The sequence below is a fragment of the Gymnoscopelus braueri genome, assembly GCF_963280865.1.
Source record: "Gymnoscopelus braueri genome assembly, chromosome: 22".
NCBI lineage: Eukaryota > Metazoa > Chordata > Actinopteri > Myctophiformes > Myctophidae > Gymnoscopelus > Gymnoscopelus braueri.
The window spans coordinates 34,461,600-34,484,937 of NC_137624.1; the positions used below are offsets into that span (position 1 = coordinate 34,461,600).

Genomic DNA, 23,338 nt, shown 5'->3' on the forward strand with positions numbered 1-23,338 from the left:
TTTTAGTACTTTTACTTTTGGTACTTTAAGTTTATTTTGATGCCAATACTTTTTGTACTTTTACTCAAGTAACATCTTGAACACAGGCCTTTTACTTGTAAAAGATCATTTTTATATTGTGGTATTACTACTTTTACTTTAAAATATCTGAGTACTTCTTCCACCACTGTGCAATGCTTTACACACACACACACACAAAATAACACACACACGAGACGATATCGATTAGCACATTTTATTAGAAAATTATACAAAAACACAAAGAACAACATTTATTGGACAAAGTGAGAAGTAAATAAAAAGTAATCATAACTTAAATAGATAAATACGGATGTTCACGTCTGCCCCTGGACATGGGGGGGAGGGAGGGCAGACATCAGCTGCACTGATCTCAAACATTCATGGAAACAGGATACAGAGCCAGTTCCACTCTGAAGCCTGTTTTTATACTTTGTCCTACGAAGTATAGATGAAGCATGGACCCTAGGTGGTTTGATTCATATGTGCTGGGGGGATGAGGTGTAACATTGTAATCACACCCCTACTGTACCAAGGATACTGTCACAAAAATGGCCACGCCACGTGGCCGAACGTGGTCAATTCTCCCAAAAAACTAAACTAAACCAGTCAAACATCCCAAGAGCAAACGATCTACTAGCCATGATGTCATGGAGTCGTGTGACGAGCCCTCAAGTTTCAGCCGTGGTCCAGTTTTCTAATTTTCCTGACAGCCACCTACAGTAGAAAGAGGAAATAATTGATTATATTATGTAGTATACACACATACATGATACGACACAAGAAAACCTTTCAGAAATTTACGGTGAGTTTCTGAACCTTTTAACTTAACTACAGATTTTTCGCGAGTGCTTTTCGTAGGATATACAAACCGCTTTGAGAGACAAAATGTCAATGTATCTATATATATATATATATATCAATCAACGTTCATGTATAGAGCGAAAGCAAGAGAGAGAACCATGGCTACATATCTACTGACTGACTGAAATACAGTATAATGTCTAAAGTATGTCTGTATGATTATTAATTACATGTCATGCATACCCTCACTGTGTCCAGCCCACATCATCTTATAAGACACGCGCGCACACACACACATGCACACATGCACACAAACAAACACACATGCGCGCGCACACACACACACACAAATGCACGCGCACACACACCTCATGTGTCAAATTCATTTTTCAGAATTCAAATTCCAAAAAATAGATCGACAAGCTCAACACGTGCCTCTCTGCGCCACATTTCGAGCTTGTAGATCTGCTATTTTTGAATACTTTTGTGTGACGCTGTTGCGTGATCAAGTATAGGGTGTTAATTTATGGAGAAAAAAACAGAAAAAGTTCAAACATAGGAGTTAAGAGGTGTCACTCACAGGTGCCCAGGCGCTCCTCCAGGAAGCCGATCTGCTCGCTGAGCGAGTCGATGCGATCCAGCTGCTGGAAGGAGTGGGACAGGAAGGTGGTCTTCTCTGACAGACCCTCGTCCAGTGACAGTGGGAACAGGCTGTTGAAGGGGGCCAGCACCAGCTGGAGCTTCTGTGGAAACAAACAGTGGTGTAAAGTAACTAAGTACATTTACGCAAGTGCTGTATAGTTTAGAGGGTATATTTACTTTACTGGAGTATTTCCAATTTTCTGTACTTTTACTTCTACTCCACTACATCTCAGAGGCAAATATAGTACTTTTTACTCCACTACAATTATTTGAAAACTTGTGTGGGACATTCAGCATAACGAGTACTTTTACTTTTGGTACTTTAAGTACATACTTTTGTACATTTACTCAAGTACATTTTGAATTCTGTTACTACATGTAACAGAGTATTTAGAAAAATGTAGTACTTTTTCCACCACTGGAAATGAAAAACCTTCATTCAATCCTTCACTGCTGTGTTTACTTTACATTTCCACTGGGTACCAGAGCAAAGAAGAATGATTCTAAAGAAAGACACCAAGTATTTTTTCTTTTTTTAAAGGCTACTGCGTGGGAACAAAGCAGTGGTTCTCAAACTTTTTCGTGTCAAGGACCCCCCAAATTGATATGTATTTGGCCTCGGACCCCTTTCTGAAAAGGTTTTGTTCCAGGGACCCCCAGAAGAGAAGATTTGTGTTAAAAAAAAGACATTAAAAAAATATTCAAAATCTTCCTAAACTATTATTCAAAATCTTCCCTCCAAGAAAGGACAAAAATAGCAGATGTACAAGCTCGCAGCTTGTAGATCTGCTATTTTTGAATAGCCAATATATAAATGGATAAAGTGGTTAAAGTGATGCTGTGTTAACTACTTTTGCTGGGGACCCCCTGGAACTCCCCCCAAGGACCCCTGGGGGTCCCCGGACCCCACTTTGAGAACCACTGTTCTAAAGAAAGCCAGTAAAGTTTTCCTTTTCAAGGCTACTGCGTGGGAACAAAGGATCTGTTTACGCTTGTTTGGCAAGCATAACGAGGACTACATTTTTAGTAACATCTTAGCCAAGGACCAGAAATGTTCCTTCCTGGATTGTGTCTGCCTGTTTTAGAACATACACTGATATTTGTAATTCAGAGAGGGTACAAAAATGTAACCAAATGGACCCATACGGCCCGGATCCCTTTGGTTCCATTTGTACTGTACACTCTCAAGAGTTAAATGAACCCTGAAGATTTGACTGTGCATGTATGCATGCATGTGGGAAAAAACATACCTGTTCCAGCAGCTCCACTCTGTTCCGTAGGCTCTGGACCTCCTCTGTCACGTTCTGCACCAGGCCAACTGTCTCATCTACACACAACATATAGAAGAAATAAAAACATACATTAACATAACAGCCACATCCATGCATTATTATATTAGTTGATTTAGAACAGTTATTCTCCACCTTTTTAACCATTTAACCATTTGACCATTTCTCAACTCTTTTTAACCCAACCTTTAATCCCCCTGTCTACCCGAAATCTCTTTGCGCAAAATAACTGATCTACAAGCTCTACAAGCTTGTGAGCTAGATCTGCTATTTTTTGCGGAATGATTGCCCCAGAATAGGAAGTCTAGGGCTCAAGTGCAAGGTTAATTTCAAGAACCCCCCATTTGATATGAGTTTTTATCTCTGGGACCCAAATCCAAGAGTGTACAACTGGAACCCTTTTTACACTCTCTGAGTTACAGACTCGTAGTCATATAACGGTCCATTTTGGTATATCCTAACTAATATCAATCATTTAGCTGGGGGACCCCCTGGAACCCCCCTCAAGGACCCCCCTCTCTGGGGGTCCCCAGACCCCCCGTTGAGAGCCATGTGTTTTAGAAGAGTGCAGGGGAAAAGGTGGGTTTGGAGTTTGGACCGTAGATCAAACGGTGTGGTTTAATCCTCTTTGTTTGGATCAAAAGTTCATACGTTTAAAAGCATCCTGCCACACCATCAATCCTTCCAGGATGATTCATGGCCACACTGAGGTGAGGTGCGCTGAACTGAAGTACTGAACCCATAAGACATAAAGACACACACTGGACCGGAGGGCGACGATGACGAGAGTTCAGGCCTTGGGAGCGAATATCTACGATAGCGCTTTACCCGAGAGAACCACCAACACACACACACTGACAGAGAGGGGCACTTTAAATAGACAAACAGCTCCATCATCCTTTCTCTGAACATATGTACCCTCACCCCGTATCAGTTTTCAGGGGACAAGAGGTGGGACCGGTTCGTGATCCCGACATGTCACCGACAAGTGTCTGCTTCCACCCCGGGGGGGGGGGGGGGGCTGTCTGGTAGAGCAAGCGGTCAGATCAGAACACTGAATTAAGGAGACCCCCACAGGTCCCCCAGCCGACCGGGCCCGGCCCCAGAGTCGAGTCGGGCCGAGAGAAACAGCTCAATCTCTCCCAGATGTGGGCCATTACTGAGACAAGAGTGAGTTGAATAACAGGGTGAGGAGGGGAGGGGAGGGGAGGTGTGCGGGTGTGCATGGGGGGGCCGATGACCCCCAGCAGACAAGGTTGATGGAGCTGGAATGAGAACTCGAGTCTCGGCCAAGAGCTGAAGGAAGAGAGAGCGAGAGAGAGAGAGAGAAGAAAAACTAAATTCTCTTGATACTTCGTTGCATGCCAGTGTCGTGTGACTGGGGAAAAAGAGACGATCTACAAGCTCAAAACGGGCCACATTGTGATGCGTTGTGAGCTTGTAGATCGGCTCTTTTTGGCGGGTAAAGCCGTTTAAATTAGGCTAAAAGGTGAGTTCGTGAATTAGACCAAGAGGTTCTATCGAAATCCAATCCTTCAGAACAGCTCAGTACTCAGTCAGATGGAGAGATTTTAGGTTGTTGTTGTTTTTTTTTGGTCTGAATGAAGGACTCGTTACCGTGTTTATCTTTGTAATCACTATCAACACCCCACATTACACACATGCATAAACAATTAAGGAGGAGGGGGTTTGATGTGAAACCTCTGTTGCTGTCTCCTTGCATTCCTGATGTGAAAGCTGCTACGCTGATGAAACTCAGTCCAAAATAACTCTAGAGTTCACTTTAGCCAAGTTGAGTGTTTTGTTATATATCCTTGCTGTCGGGCAGAAACCTCTTATCTCCATATTTTATTTTTGTGTTTTTTCGTGAATTAACGCCCCTACTTTATCATACTACAGCGTCACACAAAAGCATCAAAAGTAGCAGATCTACAAGCTCGAGCTTTTTGGAATTTTTTGGAATGTGAATCCTGAAAAGTAACAGTTTGGGATATGTGAGGTTTCCACCCGACAGAGACGATGTGTTCCTTCTCTCTTTCTCTCTCTCTCTGCGCTGATTAAGCAATAGTTCAACAGTATGTCCCTCATCAATTCATTTCCAGTGAGTGCACTCTGCAGGGGGTTGAACAACCTCAGTCTGGCTATAAACAGATTCATCTGTAAATCTGGTATTAAAACCTTCGTTTTTTTGAGCTGAAAGAAATAGATACCGAGGAATCGTATAGGAGACACTGGAGGAAAAAAACTGCATGGGACACGGGCCAATATCCCCTTTTATACCGTACATCCTTCATAATTGTTTCATCTCATTCCACATAGGAACATATACGCCATCATCCCAAAACGTCTTCTGTGAGCGTTTTAAAGCTTCATTTGCATGTGATCCTTAGAGGTGCACACATAGGCCTACATAGTGCTGACACGCGATGGGAATTAAAGAGAATTTCCCTAGGTTTTAACTCCAACATATTTTTGCTTGTTGCTAGGATACAGTAAACACACACGTAGTACGGGAATGAGATAAATGCTTTTGGGAAGGGAACAGTGTGGGAGTTTGGGAGAGAGAAGTGTCCTGGATCGCTATGGTAAAAAGGAGGCTCTGCACTACACAGTAAAACACTGAATAATGTGTTTGATTTATCTATTTTTAACTCTGAGAGGGTCCATCTGCTTACATGTGTACACTCTCAGAGTGATATGTGTGATATGTGTTAAATAGCTCAATATTCATATCAGATTGATATGTATTTGGCCACGGACCCCCATCTGAAAATGTTTCGTGCCAGGGACCCCCAGAAGAGAAGATGTATGTAAAATAAAAATCTAAATCATTCAAAATGTTCCAAACATCTTAGATATTTTTCAAATATTTTCAAAAATAGCAGATGTACAAGCTCGCAGCGCGGCACGAAGTGACGCGCTGTGAGCTTGTAGATCTGCTTTTTTTGAATAGCCAACGTATACATGTATAAAGTGGTTAAAATGATTGTGATGCTGTGTTAACACATTTTTCTGGGGACCCCCTGGAACCCCCTCAAGGACCCCACTTTGAGAACCACTGCTACAAAGTGTTCAATAACCAGGGGTCTCTCCGGCTCTTTAAGTAAACAGAAAATACATGTTCAGGTTGGACCTCCAATCTAAAGAGCATGGAGAAACAGGGAGAGACCCCTGTTACTGAACAAACACTCTTTAGCAAATGATTGCTGTCAGAATATAGAACTGTTTTGTTTTTTAATCCAGAACATATCATTTAAACAGCCAGGCTTTTCCAGTGTGGTACACTACAGTCAGTGGGATGTTTGCGTTGCTCACACTGTATATTTACATTGCATCAGTCTCTGTTAGCTCAGAACGCTATCAGAGGGTTCCATCAGGGTCCCTGCGTGTACGGTAGGAGGAACACTCCAGCTCCTGGTGTCTGGACCACATCACAGCTGTTCACAGTCAGTGGTGTAAAGTGTGTTTACTCAAGTCCTGCTCTTAAGTACCGCAATGGAAATAAGCTTCCAGTACATTTTACTCCACCTTAATTAGATTTAGATTATTAAAGGGTTAGTTCACCCCAAAATGACTTTTTTTCCTATCGATTAGTCACCCCATGGAGAATTGAATTCATGGATATTGTTTTGTTTTTGTCGCATTCCCTAAGCCAATAATTTGATGACTGGCAACGGTTCCGGTAGGAGACACAAGAGTCTCCTGTGTGTCTCCTACCGCAACCGCTCCCTACCGGTCTGCTGGTCATCAAATTATTGGCTTAGGAATGCGACACAAATTAAAACAAATACCCCAGTCTCCATGGGGTGACTAATTGATAGAAAAAAATGTTTTTTTTGGGGTGCACTATCCCTTTAATAATTAATCAAATTATTAATGAAAGGTTTTCAAAAATAGACGATCTATAAGGTCACACAATGCGTCGCCATGCGATGCGTTGTGAGCTTGCAGATCGGCTGTTTTCGAAGTATACAATGGGACTTATGGACTGAAATGGGACATTCTGCATAATGAGTATACTTTGACTTTTACAACTTTAAAGGACGACTTCACCCATTTTCAACCCATCTTCATACGAAGATAGGTTGAAAATGGGTGAAGTCGTCCTTTAAGTACGTATATTTTGATGCTAATACTACTTTTGCACTTGGGTAAAAGTTTGAATGCAGGTACTTTTACTTGAATATCGGAGTACTTCTTCCACCACAGCTCCCATGTAGTCTGGACCACATCACAGGCGTCTGCAGTCGGCACCAGTCGCAGTGCATTATTACTCACGGTACGAGTTGAGAGTGGCATAGCGCGTACCAAAAGTAATAATGGACCGCGAAGCTGGCTATGTTCCCATCTTCTGTATTCCGGGCTGCAATAATACACACATTCATACACTGTACATGCACCAGGATTCAATTTGTAGAGAAAACAGAGGGAGGGGGGGGGGCATTTTCTTAACCACTTAAGGCCCTATGTATACTTTGTCATACATACAACAAAGTATATTAGAAATATAAAATTTAAAAAAAGAAAATTTTGCCCAAGATAAGGAGGCCAGGGTTAATGTGGTTAAGATAGATTTTTTTTTATTAAATTGATGAATTGTGATCCAACATAAATATCATAACATATCATCCCAGAAGTTAATGCTTGTATTCAATTGAGTCTGACCAGATGCAGGGATAAAACTTATCTCCACCGGCCGTAAAAATAAATAAATAAATGAATGAGCAGAGGGGAGGATATCAAAAGCAGAGGCATGAAATTAGCCCCCCCCCCCTCCTCGTCCATTCTCCCCTGCAAATCAAACCCTGGTTGCTATGCACTCTCAGACACAACACACGGCAACACAAATAACACACACAGATCACAGAGCAATGCTATCAGTTCATTGGTTCTCAAAGTGTGGTCCGTGGGGGGGGGGGGGGGTTCCAGGGGGTCCCCTCCCCAGCAAAAGTAGTTAATGTAATGTAGCAACACAATCCTTCTAACCACTTTATCCATTTATATGTTGGCTATTAAAAAATTACAAGTTTGTACATCTGGCTGTTATTGAAAATGTTTCAAAAACATCGAAAATGTTTGGAAATCTTTTGAATAATAATGTTTTTTGTTTTTTTTTACACAAATCTTCTCTTCTGGGGGGTCTCTGGCACAAAACCTTTTCAGATGAGGAGGGGGGGGGATTCCGCGGGCCAAATACTCATCAATTTTGGGGGTCCTTGACATGAAAAAGTTAGAGAACCGACTGTATTAGTTTTTTACCTGAACCACTGGGGCGAGGTCTGTGTTCATTGATGGCTATCTGGGTGGGGGGAGGAGGATGATGATGATGATGATGATGATGGTGAGGCAGGTTGGGGACGTTAGGGTGGGGTCTGTGACAGGAGCGTCCGTCCTCTGCCAGCGTGAAGCCCTCTGTACACACACACCTGTAGCTGCCCGCCGTGTTGACACACTGCTGGGGACAGGGCTGCTGCTCGCTGCACTCGTCCATGTCTGGAACACAACGGCATTGTGACACGTGACACATTAGCCCATTTAGACCTGAAGCCGATTCTACATGTCTCCTAAATCTCAACAGTTTTCTGAAAAACGTATGTTTCTATATCAGTGGTGCTCAATCTTTTTCATGTCAAGGACCCCCAACATTATATGTATTTGGCCGCGGACCCCCGTCAAAATATTTTGTTCCAGGGACCCCTTAAGCAAAGATTTGAGTTAAAAATGTTCGCTTTAAAAATATATATATTCAAAGATTTGCATTAACGAATTTTCAAAAATAGCAGATCTACAAGCTCGTAGCGCGGCACTCGGTGCCGCGCTATGAGCTTGTATATCTGCTATTTTTGAATAGCCAAAGTGTAAAATAATGCTTTCTTAGCTCAAATCTAAAAATGATCAACAGATCAAAATAATTGATTTAATAGGTTACAAAGAATCATTGGTAAAGTAATAAAGTCATGATTTGTAATATTTTCCCTCCTTTTTTCCCCCTACTTTTTTGTGAACTTGTAGATCGGTATTTTTGCACAACAACGTATAAAGTAGGGCTCTAGTGGTTAATCAGACCCTTCAGACAATTATCCCACCCAAAAAAATGTTTCGCGATTATTCGATTAACCGAAAAAGCAATTAATCACATAATCGCTGAGCCCCATCACGAGGACTTACAATCTAGTGGACCTGTGATTGATCTGGATTTGTTTTAGTTTTCATTATTTTGCACAAACCGCACAACAAACAAACACAGCAACAGCTGCAGTAAATACAGATTGAGCAGGGGGGGAAAAGCCTAACAGTACTCTTCTAGTACTCTCTGTCTAATAACACAGCAATATCCTCTGTGTTAATATAACTCAGAGCATGTACAAATGTAACCCAAATGTGTTCACTAAGACAATTTTACTGTGTGCTCAAACATTAATAGCCTACCTATGTGATAATGTCTGTGTGTTTACAAGAATGTGCATACATTGTGTTTCTGAGCGTGCATGTGTGTGCGTGTGCGTGTGCGTGCGTGTGCGTGTGCGTGTGCGTGTGTGTGTGTGTGTGTGTGTGTGTGTGTGTGTGTGTGTGTGTGTGTGTGTGTGTGTATGTGTGTGTGTACCTGTTTGGCATTGCTGTCCTGTCCAGCCCATGGGACATGCACAGTGGTTGGGTCGTAAACAGGTCCCTCCATTCACACAGGACTGGCCACACACTGCTGTGATATAGAGTGTTCAAGTTTAAAACCACATCAACAACAACTTAGAGAACGTCGCAACATGATACTTTGTGAGCTTGTAGATCGGCTATTTTCAGTAAAATGGCAAAAGAAAATAACATTAGGAGAGGACCAAGTACAGTCCTCTCGCGTACCCTGGTCAACGAAGCATATAGGGTTTAAGCTCTTAGTACAATATAACTAGTATATCTGCAGTGGTTGGATATGGTCTCCCTACTTGGGTAGGACACCTACTGGTTGACAAGTAGTACTGCCTAAAGCAGGGATTGCCTCTTGGATGAGCGCTAAAGACATTTGATTTCATGCGTGAGACAGAGAGAATCCCGGGCAAGACATAAAAATGATGGATTGCAAGTTTAAGTGGATCTGCATCCAACCCTGACCCGGTCATACTTATAACATTCTCCTTCAACTTACCTTGATTACAGTTGTGAGAGTGAAACCGACGCCACCCCGGGCAGCACTCCGGGTGGGAGTGTGAGTGAGGCGCTGCCTTGCTCACCTGCCGGGACGCAACCCTGTACACGGTCCTGTTGAAATAAAACAGGAAACAAACGGTTTAGGGTTTACCAGTCATTCATTATACTGTCATCACCATTACGTGTGGTTTAAGCTACGCTAGTCATTTCCATGTCATATCGGACCACAAGAATGCTAATGAGAGAATGGAAATGCACGAGGATATTGAGCCGCATGTGTGCCACTGCCAAGGCCCAAGCCAAGAGGGAGCGGGTGACGCGCGGAGGGAGCGCTCGTTTTGCGTCACGTGATAAGCTATTCTGTCCACTGTGGCCTGCCAACTTGGACGGTGCGTTCGGTGCATGCACTCGCTCAACTGGCTCCCTTGGGCGCACCTCACAAGGCTCAAGGCCTTTGCTGTCGGTGCGCCTGCCTTGTTTTAAAGTGATTAAAAAACATAAACCCTGGCCTATATACTTCGTTTACCAGCTTTTTTCCCTCTGCACTAAATCTCTTTGCACAAAAAAATTGCTGCTCCACAAGCATTGTTTTTACCTTCTTCTCCTTGATATTTGCCTCGATGTCCAGCACCTGGCCTAAATACAGGTACAAGATGTGCACGCAATCTCCTCTGTGAACTATATAAATGCACCATTTACCATTTTGTCGTAAAACCCTGCACGTATACTACGCAGGACGTTGAGTGAACCAAAACGAGCGCTCACCCAAAAAAACCTTGGCTTGGCAGTGACAGACAGTTGAACCGCAGACCACTGACATCCGAGTGTTTGAGAGAGATGAGGAGAGGATGGAGTGGAGGAGGACGGGGGGACAGGGGACGGAGGGGGGATGAGTGAATGATGCAAAGCCAAATCTACACTCGGAGCCTTCACTGGTGGCAGAAATGTCCTGATATATTAGGTATTAACCCATTCAATCCGAGAACGCATCTGTGACATTTTAGATTTTAGCTATAACCATTATTTTTTATACTTTGGCTATTCAAAAACAGCAGATATCCAAGCTCATAGTGCGGCACCGAGTGCCGCACTATGAGCTTGTAGATCTGCTATTTTTGAAAAATCTTGAACATTTGTGCAAATCTTTGAATATATATATTTTTTTGAAACAAATCTTTTTACTCAAATATTTGCTATGACCTAGGACACAGGTCATAGTGCCGCGCTATGAGCTTGTAGATCTGCTATTTTTGAATAGCCAAAGAAATCTAAAATGACAAGAGATGCGTTCCCGGATTGAATGGGTTAACTGGCACAGGCCAAGCTACAGAATGAATGAGGTGTGTGAAGGAAAGAAAGAAAGACGTCCCACTAAAATGCATCAAACAAAGCTTATATATTAACCATATGAAACTCGGAGTTGCCTGCCCTATCTGGGCATGTCATAATAATAGAAGAACAACAGAAGAATTCAGTAAAAAATAGACAAACATTCAGTCCCCCCCCAAAAAATGTGCAGCTCTAAAAGCAAATAAATGGTTAAAGTTGTGCAATTTTATACAGTTGTTAGAGAGTGTGTCTCAGAGCAAAAGAATGAAGAAAGTGAAAGTGAGCGTAGAAGAGTGTAGAGAGGGGACGAAGGCTGGAACAAAGAGGGGGGGAGAGAATGCAGGGAGTGTGGAAGAAGAGGGGGGGGGATAGAGGGAGAGAGAGAGAGAGAGAGAGAGAGAGAGAGAGAGAGAGAGAGAGAGAGAGAGAGAGAGAGGGCAGAGATGGAGACTGCGTAAGCATGGAGGGAGAGGTTGTCCAAGATAAACAACGCCGCGGTCTCTGTGGGCAGGCAGTTCATTTCCCGTAGTTACACAGAGCACTTAGATATTTAGAATCCGACCAAATATGCGATGCGATGCCCTGACCCAGTTCTGTATTTATATATATATGTGTACCGTTATGAGAGAGAGAAAGACGCAAAACTACACCAAGCAGCACTATAACTATAACTATAAATAATATCGTCCCTGTCGGGGTGGAAACCTCATATGTCCAGAACTGTTACTTTTTCCCGGATTCAAATTTGAAAATAGCAAAAGTAGCAGATCTGCAAGCTCGAAACGCGACGCTTTGCGCCGCGTTTCGAGCTTGCAGATCGGCTACTTTTGATGCTTTTGTGTGACGCTGTAGTGTGATCAAGTTGGGCGTTAATTTACAAAAAAAAAGTATATGGAGATACAGAAGAAGGGTTCTATCCGACAACAACAACATATTGTTTTAAAAGTGATTCTAACACAAGTGGATGGCAGAGACCCCACCACAACTATAAGTTGTACACAACAATATAGTAATTGTAGTTATAGAGCTTGTTATGGACGTCCCTCAACTCTTATCTGTGTTTGTTACCCTTTCAACAAATAACGATCTTCTGTAGATGTGATAGTGTTGATATTATCAGTATGGTCTTGTTAAGACTACTGTATGTGACAGATATTATCCACTTTGGGTGGAGCCGTCGGTTATGGTTGACATGTCACAGAATGTATACATGGCTTTGGCTAGTAGAACTCTCTTAGAGCTGGAAGTGTCCTGTTTGCTGCACAACTTTTTTTTTTTCAATAACACATTGTGGCAGCCAGGGTTTGATTTGCTGGGGCCTGGGGGGAATCCATGCCTTTGATTGATCGATTGAATACTTTATTAACATGCTTATTTACAGTTACAGTGTAGTACAGTCAAAAGGTTATGCTAAAAGGATAACTCAAAAAGCCCCAGGGGCTTGTGACCATTGTGGTCCCCTGCTTTTGATATCCCCCCACCCCCCCTGGTCATGCAATTCTATGGACAGTGTAGGGATATGTTTTATCCGCTGCTTCTGGTCAAACTGAGTTAGATAAACACATTAACTTTGGGGAAATGGAGACTGTCTGACGTGTTTGATATTTATGTCTGATAATGTCAGTTTAACAAACATAACGAACAAACAAGATTATAACAACGCGTCATGTTGCGTTATGAGCAATTTTTGGCAAAGAGATTTGGTGTGGAGAGGAAAAAGATATCCAAGTACGGTTGTAACTCAAGTCTAATAGAGTGTTTAAGTGGTTAATATATATGGTCCCTTGCAAATAAACACATAAACGAAATGAAATGTTTTTCTTTTTAAAAAGTGTGACCCATGGTGTCAGCAGCGCGGTCAATGTGCGTGTGTTCTCTTACTTGTATGTGCTGCAGAGGCGATGGCCCTGACACAGGGTGATGTAGGGCTTGTGCACCGGCTGGATATACGACTCTGTTGTCGTGACAACGCGCTGACGCACCTCGTGGCCGCACACTCTCCTCCTGCGAAAGGTGAAATAAAACATCAGAATCAGAATCAGAATCACCTTTATTGTCGCATCACAGCTTTACAGGTGTAATTACAGTGGGTGAAATTTGGGTGGGTTCAAGGGAGTCACCAGCTAAATTAGTTAATACAGCATCAAAGTCAGTTTAACCCTATACAGATCTACAAGCGACATGTTGTGAGCATTTTTTTTTTTTTACGTGATATTTTTTTTTTTAAATGTGGAATATGTTTTAACAACACAAATATTGTCTGCGGGTTAATTTGGGGGCGTCCTTGACATGAAAAAAGTTTTGAGAACCACTGGCTTTAGCTAACCAAGCAATTAGCTGTGGGCTTCCATAAGAGACTGCACAGCAAGATGATCTGTGACAGTTTCTGGAATAAAAGAAGCATCTTAAAGGGTTTACCAAAGAATGCTGAGGCGAGGACAGACTGCTGTTGAACACGACAGTGGGGTATGTGTAAGCTCTACACATTCCGCTCTCTGCTTTTACCAATATTTAACAAACTACAGATTTTGAGCTTTACATTTCTGTAGGCCTCTGAAAGATGATATGTTAATTACTTTTGTTTGGCCTATGATCAGTACAGAATGCATCTCAATACATGAATTAACCACTTAAGTCCTATATACTTAGTCATGCGACGAATGAGCAAGCCAAAATAGCTGATCTACAAGGTCACAAACTCACACTGAGCTTGATCTGCACATTTTTGCTATTTTGCTAAATGTTAACATTTTATTTTTTGCAATTCTTGAAAGATCTTGAATTTTTTTAAACAATTTTTGCCTATAATGCCAGGCCTAAAATAGGGACACCAGGTTAAAAGTGGTTACAAGTTGATCTTTGGCCCTTGTCATTTCTCTCTGACCTCTTCTAAGGATTTCAGTTTGTTTTGGCGTCTGGTGCGAGAGCTTGAAAACGTAAATGAGTAGTTTATGACCAGAGGGTTGATTTGAGGTCAGGGACATGGCAGTCGTTAGATGTGTAATGTTATCTGAGCGTTCAACATACTTTTTTTTACTGAGGGTGAGGATGTCAGGTCAAGCATTTAGGGTTTTGCAAACAAAGCAGCCTAATTTAGGCTTGAACTAAAGATGTTTAACTACAGATTGAGGCAGGAGGACCTAGTCACTGTGAGCCAAGGCAGTCTAAGTCAATCAAAATCAATCAATCAAGTCAGGGGTTGGTTACCAAACTTCTCCATGTCAAGGACCCCCCAAGTAACCATAGCCTCAGGCTGCGGCCCCTCTATTGTGAAATGGCTTTAAAATAAAATACCGTAAATTTCGGACTATAAGCCGCGACTTTTTTTCAATTTTTTCGACCCTGCGGCTTATATAACTGTGCGGCTTATCTATGGATTTTTACAGCTAACGGCCACTAGGGGACCTCCTAAATCTATGGATTTTACACCCGCGGCTTATAGTCCAGTGCGGCTTATATATGTACAAATCATTCAATTTAGCTGCTGCGGCTTATATTCAGGTGCGGCTTATAGTGTGAAAATTACGGTACATTTATTTTAAAATATCACAACGCCTCGTGTTGTGACATTTAGCGAAAGTTTTTGAAAAATCTTTTCCAATTGGCCCCTTCGAAACCCACTGCTCTATAAGTGACAGGTTAAAGAATAAATACAGTTAAGTGTATAAAATGAGCAGTTACCCATGGTGACCAAACAAGTGAGGAGAAGCCATCGTCACATGATGGAGGATGAAGACAGTGGACGAGAGGAGCAGTGTTTGGTACATGTCTTCTTCTTCTTTCCCACGTTCTCTCTCTCACTCTTTCGCTCTCTCTCTCTCTCCCTCTCTCTGCCAGTTGGACGGGAGGAGACACGAGGAGGACGGGGGGAGGAGGGGACGTCAGTGGCCGAGGTCTTCAGGTCTTCTTCTACACAGATGATGATGATGTGTTAGGACTTCTTCTTCCTCCAGGGGCGATGACTCCACCTACCTGAGACACAGACAGAACAATGGTTAGTGTTAATTGATTGATTGATTGATGTGTGTGTGGGGGGGGGGGTCTGGCAGAGACATACAGAAAATAATCAATAATAACCTTACTAGACAACTAAAACAGCAGAAATCTACATACATGGGTACTGTAAATGGAACCTTTAGTGAGAAAGTGACTGGTCCAATCGTCACACACATTTCACTGCACATACATTTTCCAAATATCTCAACAACGTTCTACAAGCTCATAATGCATTGCATTGAGAACCCATTGTGAGTACGTCGGCTATTTTTGCTGCACGACACCGTCGCAAAACGAAATATAAAACAGGGCCTGTGTGGTTAAGCCAAGAAATTATGATCAAATCCATGCCAATCATCCTCCAAAAAACTACACTTCAACATTCTCATTTTTTCAAGTGTCATTGTAAACCTATCATCTCTAGGCTGGCCAAGTTTCTATCCTTTGAAGACAGACCACTGGAGAGATGAGCTCTGCTCTGGCCAATCCTAACAGAACCTCAGCCGTACCAAAGGCAGTTGTCATTGGAAAAGAAAATAAGACCCCATGGACTGGCACTATGTATGATCTGTGTACAACAAAATACAAGGGTAGCCAGATTGTCTTTTGCGGAGCTTTACTGAACTATAAACAGTGTATACAGTAGCAGAGTAGAGACCTTTTTTTCTTTTCTTTTTTATTCAAAAATAGAAACAATAGCCAATCTACAAGCTCACAAATTGTGTGCTTGTAGCTTGGCACTTTTTACTATTTGTCGTAGTAGTCGATAGTTTAAGTGGTTTTAAGAAAATGTTCCCCCGTCTGTTTCTTTTACAAATCGAACCTGCAGGTCTCTGCTCCGCAAACATTATTTACACTGATTAAGTTTCAGTAAAGCATCCCAAAAGACATTCAGGTGATCCTTATGTTTTGTCATGTAATGTAAAAGAAAAAGTTCAGCTATCTTTCCCCACTTTGAGAACCAGTGAGCTAATGTTTTATCAATTTCAGAAAACTCAAAAAACATGTGCACCTGTGTGCTATACCTTTCAACATGAGATGAGACCAGACCATTCACTGCTTTTCAAAGCACTAGGGTGCATTAAATGAGGAATGTGGGCATCAGACATATTAAACTGTGCCAGAATCTCAGCTATCAATAGCAATTCATACATCACTGCCTTTATACCATTAGAGCTGGGGTCAGATGGGACAGCATGATAAGAACCACATATGAATATAAGAAAGAATGAATGTAATATTACTTCACATACAGTAGCAGAAATGGCTGATACGGCAAAACAGTCCCTTCCTAAGTTGAGGATGAACTTAACCGGATACATATTTACATGTATTAAAGGGACTAGTATACATATTGATCTAATATTATTCTGCTGATATTTATCAATCATTAGTCATTTTAATGTGATCAACTATGTTATGTGTCGGCATTGCCATTAATTGACATCAAGGATGGAGGGTGGTGAAAGTAGCATAGTGGGAGGTTTAGATGCCCAGATTGAGCACTTTTGGCTCTGATTTATGACTGGCAGTAAAAACGCCTTATGCCATATTTGCACGTCATGTTCTGTTTTACAGCACTTACTTTGTTATCGCTGTGGTATTACGATTCCTGTGTGTGCGTGTGTGTGTCTGTGTGTGTCAATGATGGAAGGGAAAGGGAGGGAGTTACAAGTTTATCTCAGGAGGTTAGGTTACCGCTCCCCCTGTCTGGTGGGAACCCATTTGGTTAAAGGAAAAAGTGTTTTTTTCTGTCTTCAGAGAATTCTATTCCCCAAACATGGCATTTGCACTGGCTGGGGGTCTGCCTGGCCTAGAGTAGGGTTGGTTGTTCAGGAAGTGGCTTTGTGGTATCAGCCCGGTTTTAGTGGTTTTTACGCTGAACTTCTGACCCACCTTCAACACCCACCCACAGAGGCCCCCGTACAGAAATAGGCACACACACATGTAGCCTACGTAAGCATGCTTGTAAGCTCATACTGAGGAGTTCCTATGCTCCTGGGGACAAACCAAATAGAAGTAAGGCTTGATTCGTTCTTCTATATGTGCGACACCGGTGCTGAAAATAGACGATCTACAAGCTCACACAACAACGCGTATAGCGCTGTAGATCGGCTATTTTCCAGCATGCAACGAAGTATTTAATCTTCACACTCACCTTACAGATTGTGGACTGTCTGTGACACTAACAAGGAGCAATACATAGATAAGTAACGTGTGTTTGCAATTTACATTCCCCCCCCTCCTCTATTTCATAGGCTATATGATTAAAATGTCATGTGGGATCAAACAATTGTTGAACTTCCGTCCTGCAAGACAGCTCTCTGAAAATATGAGTCTGACAAACTAATGAAGACTGGTGTTGGAGTCAAACTTGAAGCCTGCTCTTGGCCTGACACTAGACAGTTCAGCGGGGACATTTTGTGGAGAGCTAGCCTGCCTGGTGTGATAGTATAGGTCAGGAGAGAGAGTCTAGAGAGGATTCAATTGATGCTCTCTAAGCCCTGCATGGGTTGACAGTTTGCATGCTTCTCTGATTCGCTGCTGCTGGCTCGACGCCTGGAGATTGGACATGCACTGCTAAAGCCCTGCGTTCATTCACAAATCACCACAGACTCTCTGCACTCTGCCTGTGTGTGTGTGTGTGTGTGTGTGTGTGTGTGTGTGTGTGTGTGTGTGTGTGTGTGTGACTGTGTGTGTGACTGTGTGTGTGTGTGTGTGTGTGTGTGTGTGTGTGTGTGTGTGTGTGTGTGTGTGTGTGTGTGTGTGTGTGTGTGACTGTGTGTGTGTGTGTGTGTGTGTGTGTGTGTGTGTGTGTGTGTGTGTGTGTGTGTGTGTGTGTGTGTGTGTGTGTGAGTGTGCGTGCACGCAACTGTGCTTGTTGGAAAATAGACATACAACAATTACAAAAAGCCACTCACACTAAACTCTGACCATAAAGTGCAATGACATCAAATAGCTTTGGATGTGGTATTAACTGTACAGTATGATTTCAGACTTGAGGCATGCATTGATTAGGCTACAATACAACATTGTAAATTATGGAAAATGTTGTCATTGTTAAGAAGAGTGCATGTGGTGGTATATTAAGAAGGTCCAAAACAAGAGTTTTATGACATTCTGCATGGATCTTGGACTAGTTAAATATGTGTGTGTCATCGAGAGAGCGTTTGTAATTGGCTGTTATCATCATACTGTATGGCATGCTGCGTCTAATATGGAAAGATAAGGTCATCAGTTGTCAATCACACGGCTACTATGACCAACAGGGGGCGCTGTTAGCCGGACAGATAACGTCTAACACAGAGGTTCCCAAACCAGTTTTAGCTCAAGACCCAAAAGAGAAATTAGACGCTTGCCCGGTACCCAAACTAGTGAAAATAGCCGATCTACAAGCTTGTAGATCTGCTTATTTTTATTTTTATTTTACTTAATTTAGTTTTCTAATTTATGGATTTTTGTCCTTTCTTTTTGTTCATGAATTATTATTTTTTTAAATCATTGAATTTGTTTTTAATTCCAAGAACATTTTACCATTGTTTTTAATATTTAAAAATGTACATTGTTTTGAAATGTACTCGTCTTAACCCATAAAAATGTGTCCATGACCCACAAATGGGTCCCGACCCACTATTTGGGAAACAGCTAGTGGTCTAGCGAACATAAGTCTTCAAACAGTAGCAATTCACACGCAATCTACCTCCTAACCCCCCCCCCCCCCCCCCCCAGCTCCATCTCTCTCTCTATCTCTCTCTCTCTCTCTCTCTAGTCTCTCTCTCTCTCTCTCTCTCTCTCTCTCTCTCTCTCTCTCTCTCTCTCTCTCTCTCTCTTTCTCTCTGTGAATGAGTCAATGAGTCCACAAATAATAGCTATTTCAACGTTTCCACAAACAGTTATAATAATAGACGCTATAGAAGTCGCACATCAGTATAATAATAATAAGCACTTGGTCAATGCGCGCGTTTCCAATTGTCTCGGCACGCAGTCGGCAATCAATTAACTTAAAACAACAACTTACAATAAAACTTTTGATCAATTCCACTGGAAAAAAGTGCTTGAACAAAGTAAAAGTCCCGCAATATTCCACTCGCGAGTAATAAACGTCCCTCTTATTGTTGTGATGATAATAAAACTCCGTTGTTTGTAGTAACTTGTTCCACGGATAGATTCCACGCGCAGCTTCGCTCAGCCTCCCTCCACCCAGAGACTGTCTGTCAGCAGAGCGCATGCATGGGGGGTAAGGTTAGGTAGAACAGCTGGAGGATGGGTAGGGTGTAGCTCTCTGGTCCATAGCGTTAGAACAGTGGGTTTCGACCCTTTTCATATCAAAGTCCATTATTTATTTGGCGTTTGAGCCACGGACCACCGTTTGATGAGATTTAGCCTCTCAGACCCAAAACTTTGAACATTTCTTCTACATTCTCTAATTGTGTAGAGTCTGTAGACTTCTTGTAAATTAAGTAATGCAGAAGTTTAGATAATTTAACTCTTGAGAGCATAAAATGTTACGCTCTCAGTCTCAAGAGTTAAAGATCTATAAGGGTCCATTTGGTTATCAACTCTCCATCATTTAGCTGGGGACCACCTGGAACCCCTCAAGGACCACTGGTGGTCCCCGGACCACTGGTTGAGAACCACTGCGTTAGAGGGAGTTCGCCTTAACGCTATGTTACTTTTCAGTCGTAAAATGTAAAAATACACTTTCGCTACTCACCAAAACAAATACGGTTTTAAGATGTTGAAAGCTTACTTTCCTTTAGTGGGAACACTTGGAGACCCCCACCTTCCGTGTAAAATACACTTTTTGGCTAGAAAAGAAAATATTCCACCGGACGGAAAAATGTTTTAGTTTGCTCCACTGCGCTCCCTACAGATCTGGTCAATCATTTTTTTCTATTGACAAGATCAGTAGGGGGCGCAGTGGAATAACTAAACAAGTTTTCCGTCCGGTGGAATATTTTCTAAAAGCCAAAAAGTGTATTTTACACGGAAGGTGAGGGGCTCAGAGCGTTCCCACCAAGGAGTGTAGGCTTTCAACACGTTAAATCGTCTTTGTTTTGGTGAGTAGCGAAAGTGTATTTGTTATTTTTTTTACTACAGACGAGAGGCTGCGCAGCCTGCACTACCGGGGGTGTGCGGGCAACGGCTAGAGAGTAACATAGCATTAAGGAGAACTCCTTCTAACGCTATGGACCAGAGCTAGGATGGGTGAAATTGGCCAAATTGTCAAATATTATGTAAGAAAGAGGCAAACATTGTGTAATTAGCCGATCTACAAGCTCACAATGCCTCGCAGAGTCGAAGTTTTGGAACCCTTGACCTAGGCTATATACTCACGCCTTTCATGTTAGACTTTATTTAACCACTTGAATCCTGGGGGGGTCCCCTAGTTTGTGCATGATGTCATTAGCCTACAGATTTAAAAAAATATTATATCAATAATAATCAAACATTTAAAACGTTCAAAAATAGTGAAAATAGCAGATCTACAAGCTTACAATGCATTGCGTTGTGAGCTTGTAGATTGTAGGGGGTTCCAAAAGAACCCTTAGGGGTCTGTAACTCTGAGAGTGTTTGGCAAATGGAAATGGAAAATAGATTGCTATTCGTTGAATAGTCTATATGGTTTTATTGGGGGGGAAACCCCAAAACATTTCCAAACTTAAAATAGACCTAAATATACAAAGAAGGATCATAGCCAGCCTCTGGAAATATCTGCTTGTCACTCAATTCATTAAAAACACTGTCAATAATACTTAGTCAGGAGGATAACCCTAAAGTAACTCTTCTGTGTAGCTATTACTACATAAAAATACATTGGTTTGTCCAGGAGGAGAAATTATGTCCTTTGGGAGTTTAGCCCTCACCACTAAACCAGAGGTGGAAAGTATAGTACTTTTACTTAAAAGTACTGTACTTAACTTTGACTTTACTTCAGTATTTCAATGTTCATGCTTTGCTATACTACTTGTACTCCACTAAACCAGAGGCAAATAGAAGCCTACTTTTTACTCCACTACAATTATTTGACAGCTTTAGTTAATAGTTACTTTTCAGATTTATATTAAATACAAAATATTCATTAACTGATATATTGTGACGTATTCTTATAGGTTACGCTACTCAGCACAAAAAGCAGCCCCACCTTTCCAGCTGCAACATATTAATGCCAATACCTTTGCCTATTTCTTAGTACATTGTGAGGACATTTACTTAGAGTATATCCACATTGTGGTATTGTTATTTTACTCAACCACTTAAATCCTATATGGTTGCCTGGAGTCCCTCAGGGCTCTGTACCAGGGTATTTTTTAGTTTTCTGTTATTTTGGGGAAAGCTTTCAGTGAAAATAGCCGATCGACAAGCTCACTTGCGACGCGTTGTGAGCTTGTCGATCTGCTATTTTCCTGCGAAAGCTTTCCCCACAATTTGGATGCAGTATAGCCTACTTCTTCAATCACTGCACTCAACACTGTAGCCCGCAAAAACTTGGCTAAAATGATTTTCTTTTCTATTCCTCCAATGAAGCCACAGTACAATGAAGCTACACACTGAAGACATATTGTAGGTTAGATATACTGTAGGTTTACTGAAGCCATATGCAAATTACCTTCTGTATGTGTTATCTCTTAATATAATGTAAATTAAACTATTGCTACACAAAACTTTTAGAGCTAATCAAGGCCAAAAGCACTGACCAACAAACATGACTAAACTAATCACGGACATGAGAACTTAACATACATCCTTACAGATAGGCCTATGGGTTTTTTCATATTAATTTTAATTGACCCTCAAGGCCAGCAACATATTTGGACCAAACCATGGCGTCACTTGCTTCCTGTGTTTGTTTATGCTACCAAAAAATAAAAGATAAAACGGGCATCAGCATTACAAAATGACACTCAGTATCCAAGAGGGGTTCCCAAACCTTTTCAGACCGAGACTAAAATAAATTTGGTGTCTCTTCTTCGGGACACAAAGTTACAAAAATACATTAACCACTTAAGCCCTAATTTTTTATATTTCTGAAAAGCCCATGTTTGGGGAAACAGCAGTATAGTCTATTATAATAGAGCAAAGCTTTGTGTGCATGAGGACCAGTGTTGCCAAAAATTGCAAGAGAAATAAGCAACCAGGTCTCTGAAAACAAGGCCAAAAGAAGCAACTAGGCCACATGAGCACTTTAACACCTATACTGTACATCGGCAATTTGAATATAGCCGATCTACAAGCTCACAATGTGTCGCGATGCAATGCGTTGTGAGCTTGTAAATCTGCTATTTTCAAAAAATCTTGAAATAAAATGTGGAATATTTGGAAAGATGTTTTCAAACATTTTAACAACACAAATCTGGCACGAGGGCTTGCTGCTGGCACAAAACATTTTCAGATGGGGGTTAGGGACAAATACATTTAGGTTTAAACAACATTTAGGAGACAAGCCCAAATAAGCAACTACACTTTTAGAAACAAGCCCAAAAAAAAACACAACCCGCAACTACCAATAAAGCAACTTTACAGGAAGAAAACAAGCCAAAAGTCGCTTATAATAAGCAGACATGGCAACACTGATTAAGGGACATTCAATTAACATTCAAGTCTTACCCCCCAAGTATGCAGTCATCAGGTAGGTGGGTGTTTGCGCGGGATGGCGGCGGGCGAGCGGAGGTCAGAGGCCGTGCTGCGGACCAAGCGTGCCTGCAGCTGCCGGCCCAGTGGATGACTGGGTTGGATTGACTCTTCCACGGTACACATTCTTTCTTTTTAAAAGCTCGTCGTCCCACGGTTTTTTATTATTAGTATTTAGAAAACCCTCAGTGGTGGCTTAATTGTCGGTGCTCCCCGTGAACCGACCGCGGAGAAATGAGGTGTATTTGGGCGTCATTCGCTTGCTTTTTATGCAGCGTTTCCTGTGGAACGCAGGAATTGGACGGACAATCCCAAACCGGACTTCCTGTGAGTGTTTCGCGCTGATAAAATCCTTCTCCTGCACAAACACTCCCCATCCTGCTCAAACCGCTTTGTGAGGCTCATTTTCAAGCACTTTTCTATCCTCTCTAGTCTGGTATAGGCATCTTTTAAAGCTGTGATCAGGAAACTGATTTTAACCGCTTTTT

At 41.9% G+C, this 23,338-nt stretch overlaps 1 protein-coding gene across 2 annotated transcripts; it reads right to left on the reverse strand.

Moving 5' to 3' along the window:
- Window positions 1–216: 216 nt before the first annotated feature.
- Window positions 217–23,070, reverse strand: egfl7 (EGF-like-domain, multiple 7). Of its 2 annotated transcripts, none has more exons than XM_080418713.1 (9): window positions 22,827–23,070; window positions 14,904–15,194; window positions 13,104–13,226; window positions 9,892–10,004; window positions 9,358–9,453; window positions 8,013–8,246; window positions 2,715–2,791; window positions 1,403–1,565; window positions 217–735 (listed from the first exon to the last, which is right to left on the reverse strand). In XM_080418713.1, exons 2-9 carry the CDS (start codon window positions 14,987–14,989, stop codon window positions 716–718), a joined length of 912 nt encoding a protein of 303 aa, XP_080274839.1. In that variant the 5' UTR covers window positions 14,990–15,194; window positions 22,827–23,070; the 3' UTR covers window positions 217–715. The 2 variants fall into 2 exon arrangements, with proteins under 2 accessions (XP_080274839.1, XP_080274840.1); XM_080418714.1 differs by lacking the exon at window positions 22,827–23,070 and adding an exon at window positions 19,237–19,397.
- Window positions 23,071–23,338: the final 268 nt, after the last annotated feature.

Excerpts from the sequence above, each read along its gene's own strand:
- egfl7 (XM_080418713.1), bottom strand. The coding sequence starts at position 14,989 with ATGTACCAAACACTGCTCCTCTCGTCCACTGTCTTCATCCTCCATCAT. Across the intron at positions 8,247-9,357 it reads AGGACAGCAATGCCAAACAG|ACATGGACGAGTGCAGCGAG; the intron begins GTACACACACAC and ends GTTGTGTTCCAG. Across the intron at positions 1,566-2,714 it reads GAGTGGAGCTGCTGGAACAG|AAGCTCCAGCTGGTGCTGGC; the intron begins GTATGTTTTTTC and ends TTGTTTCCACAG.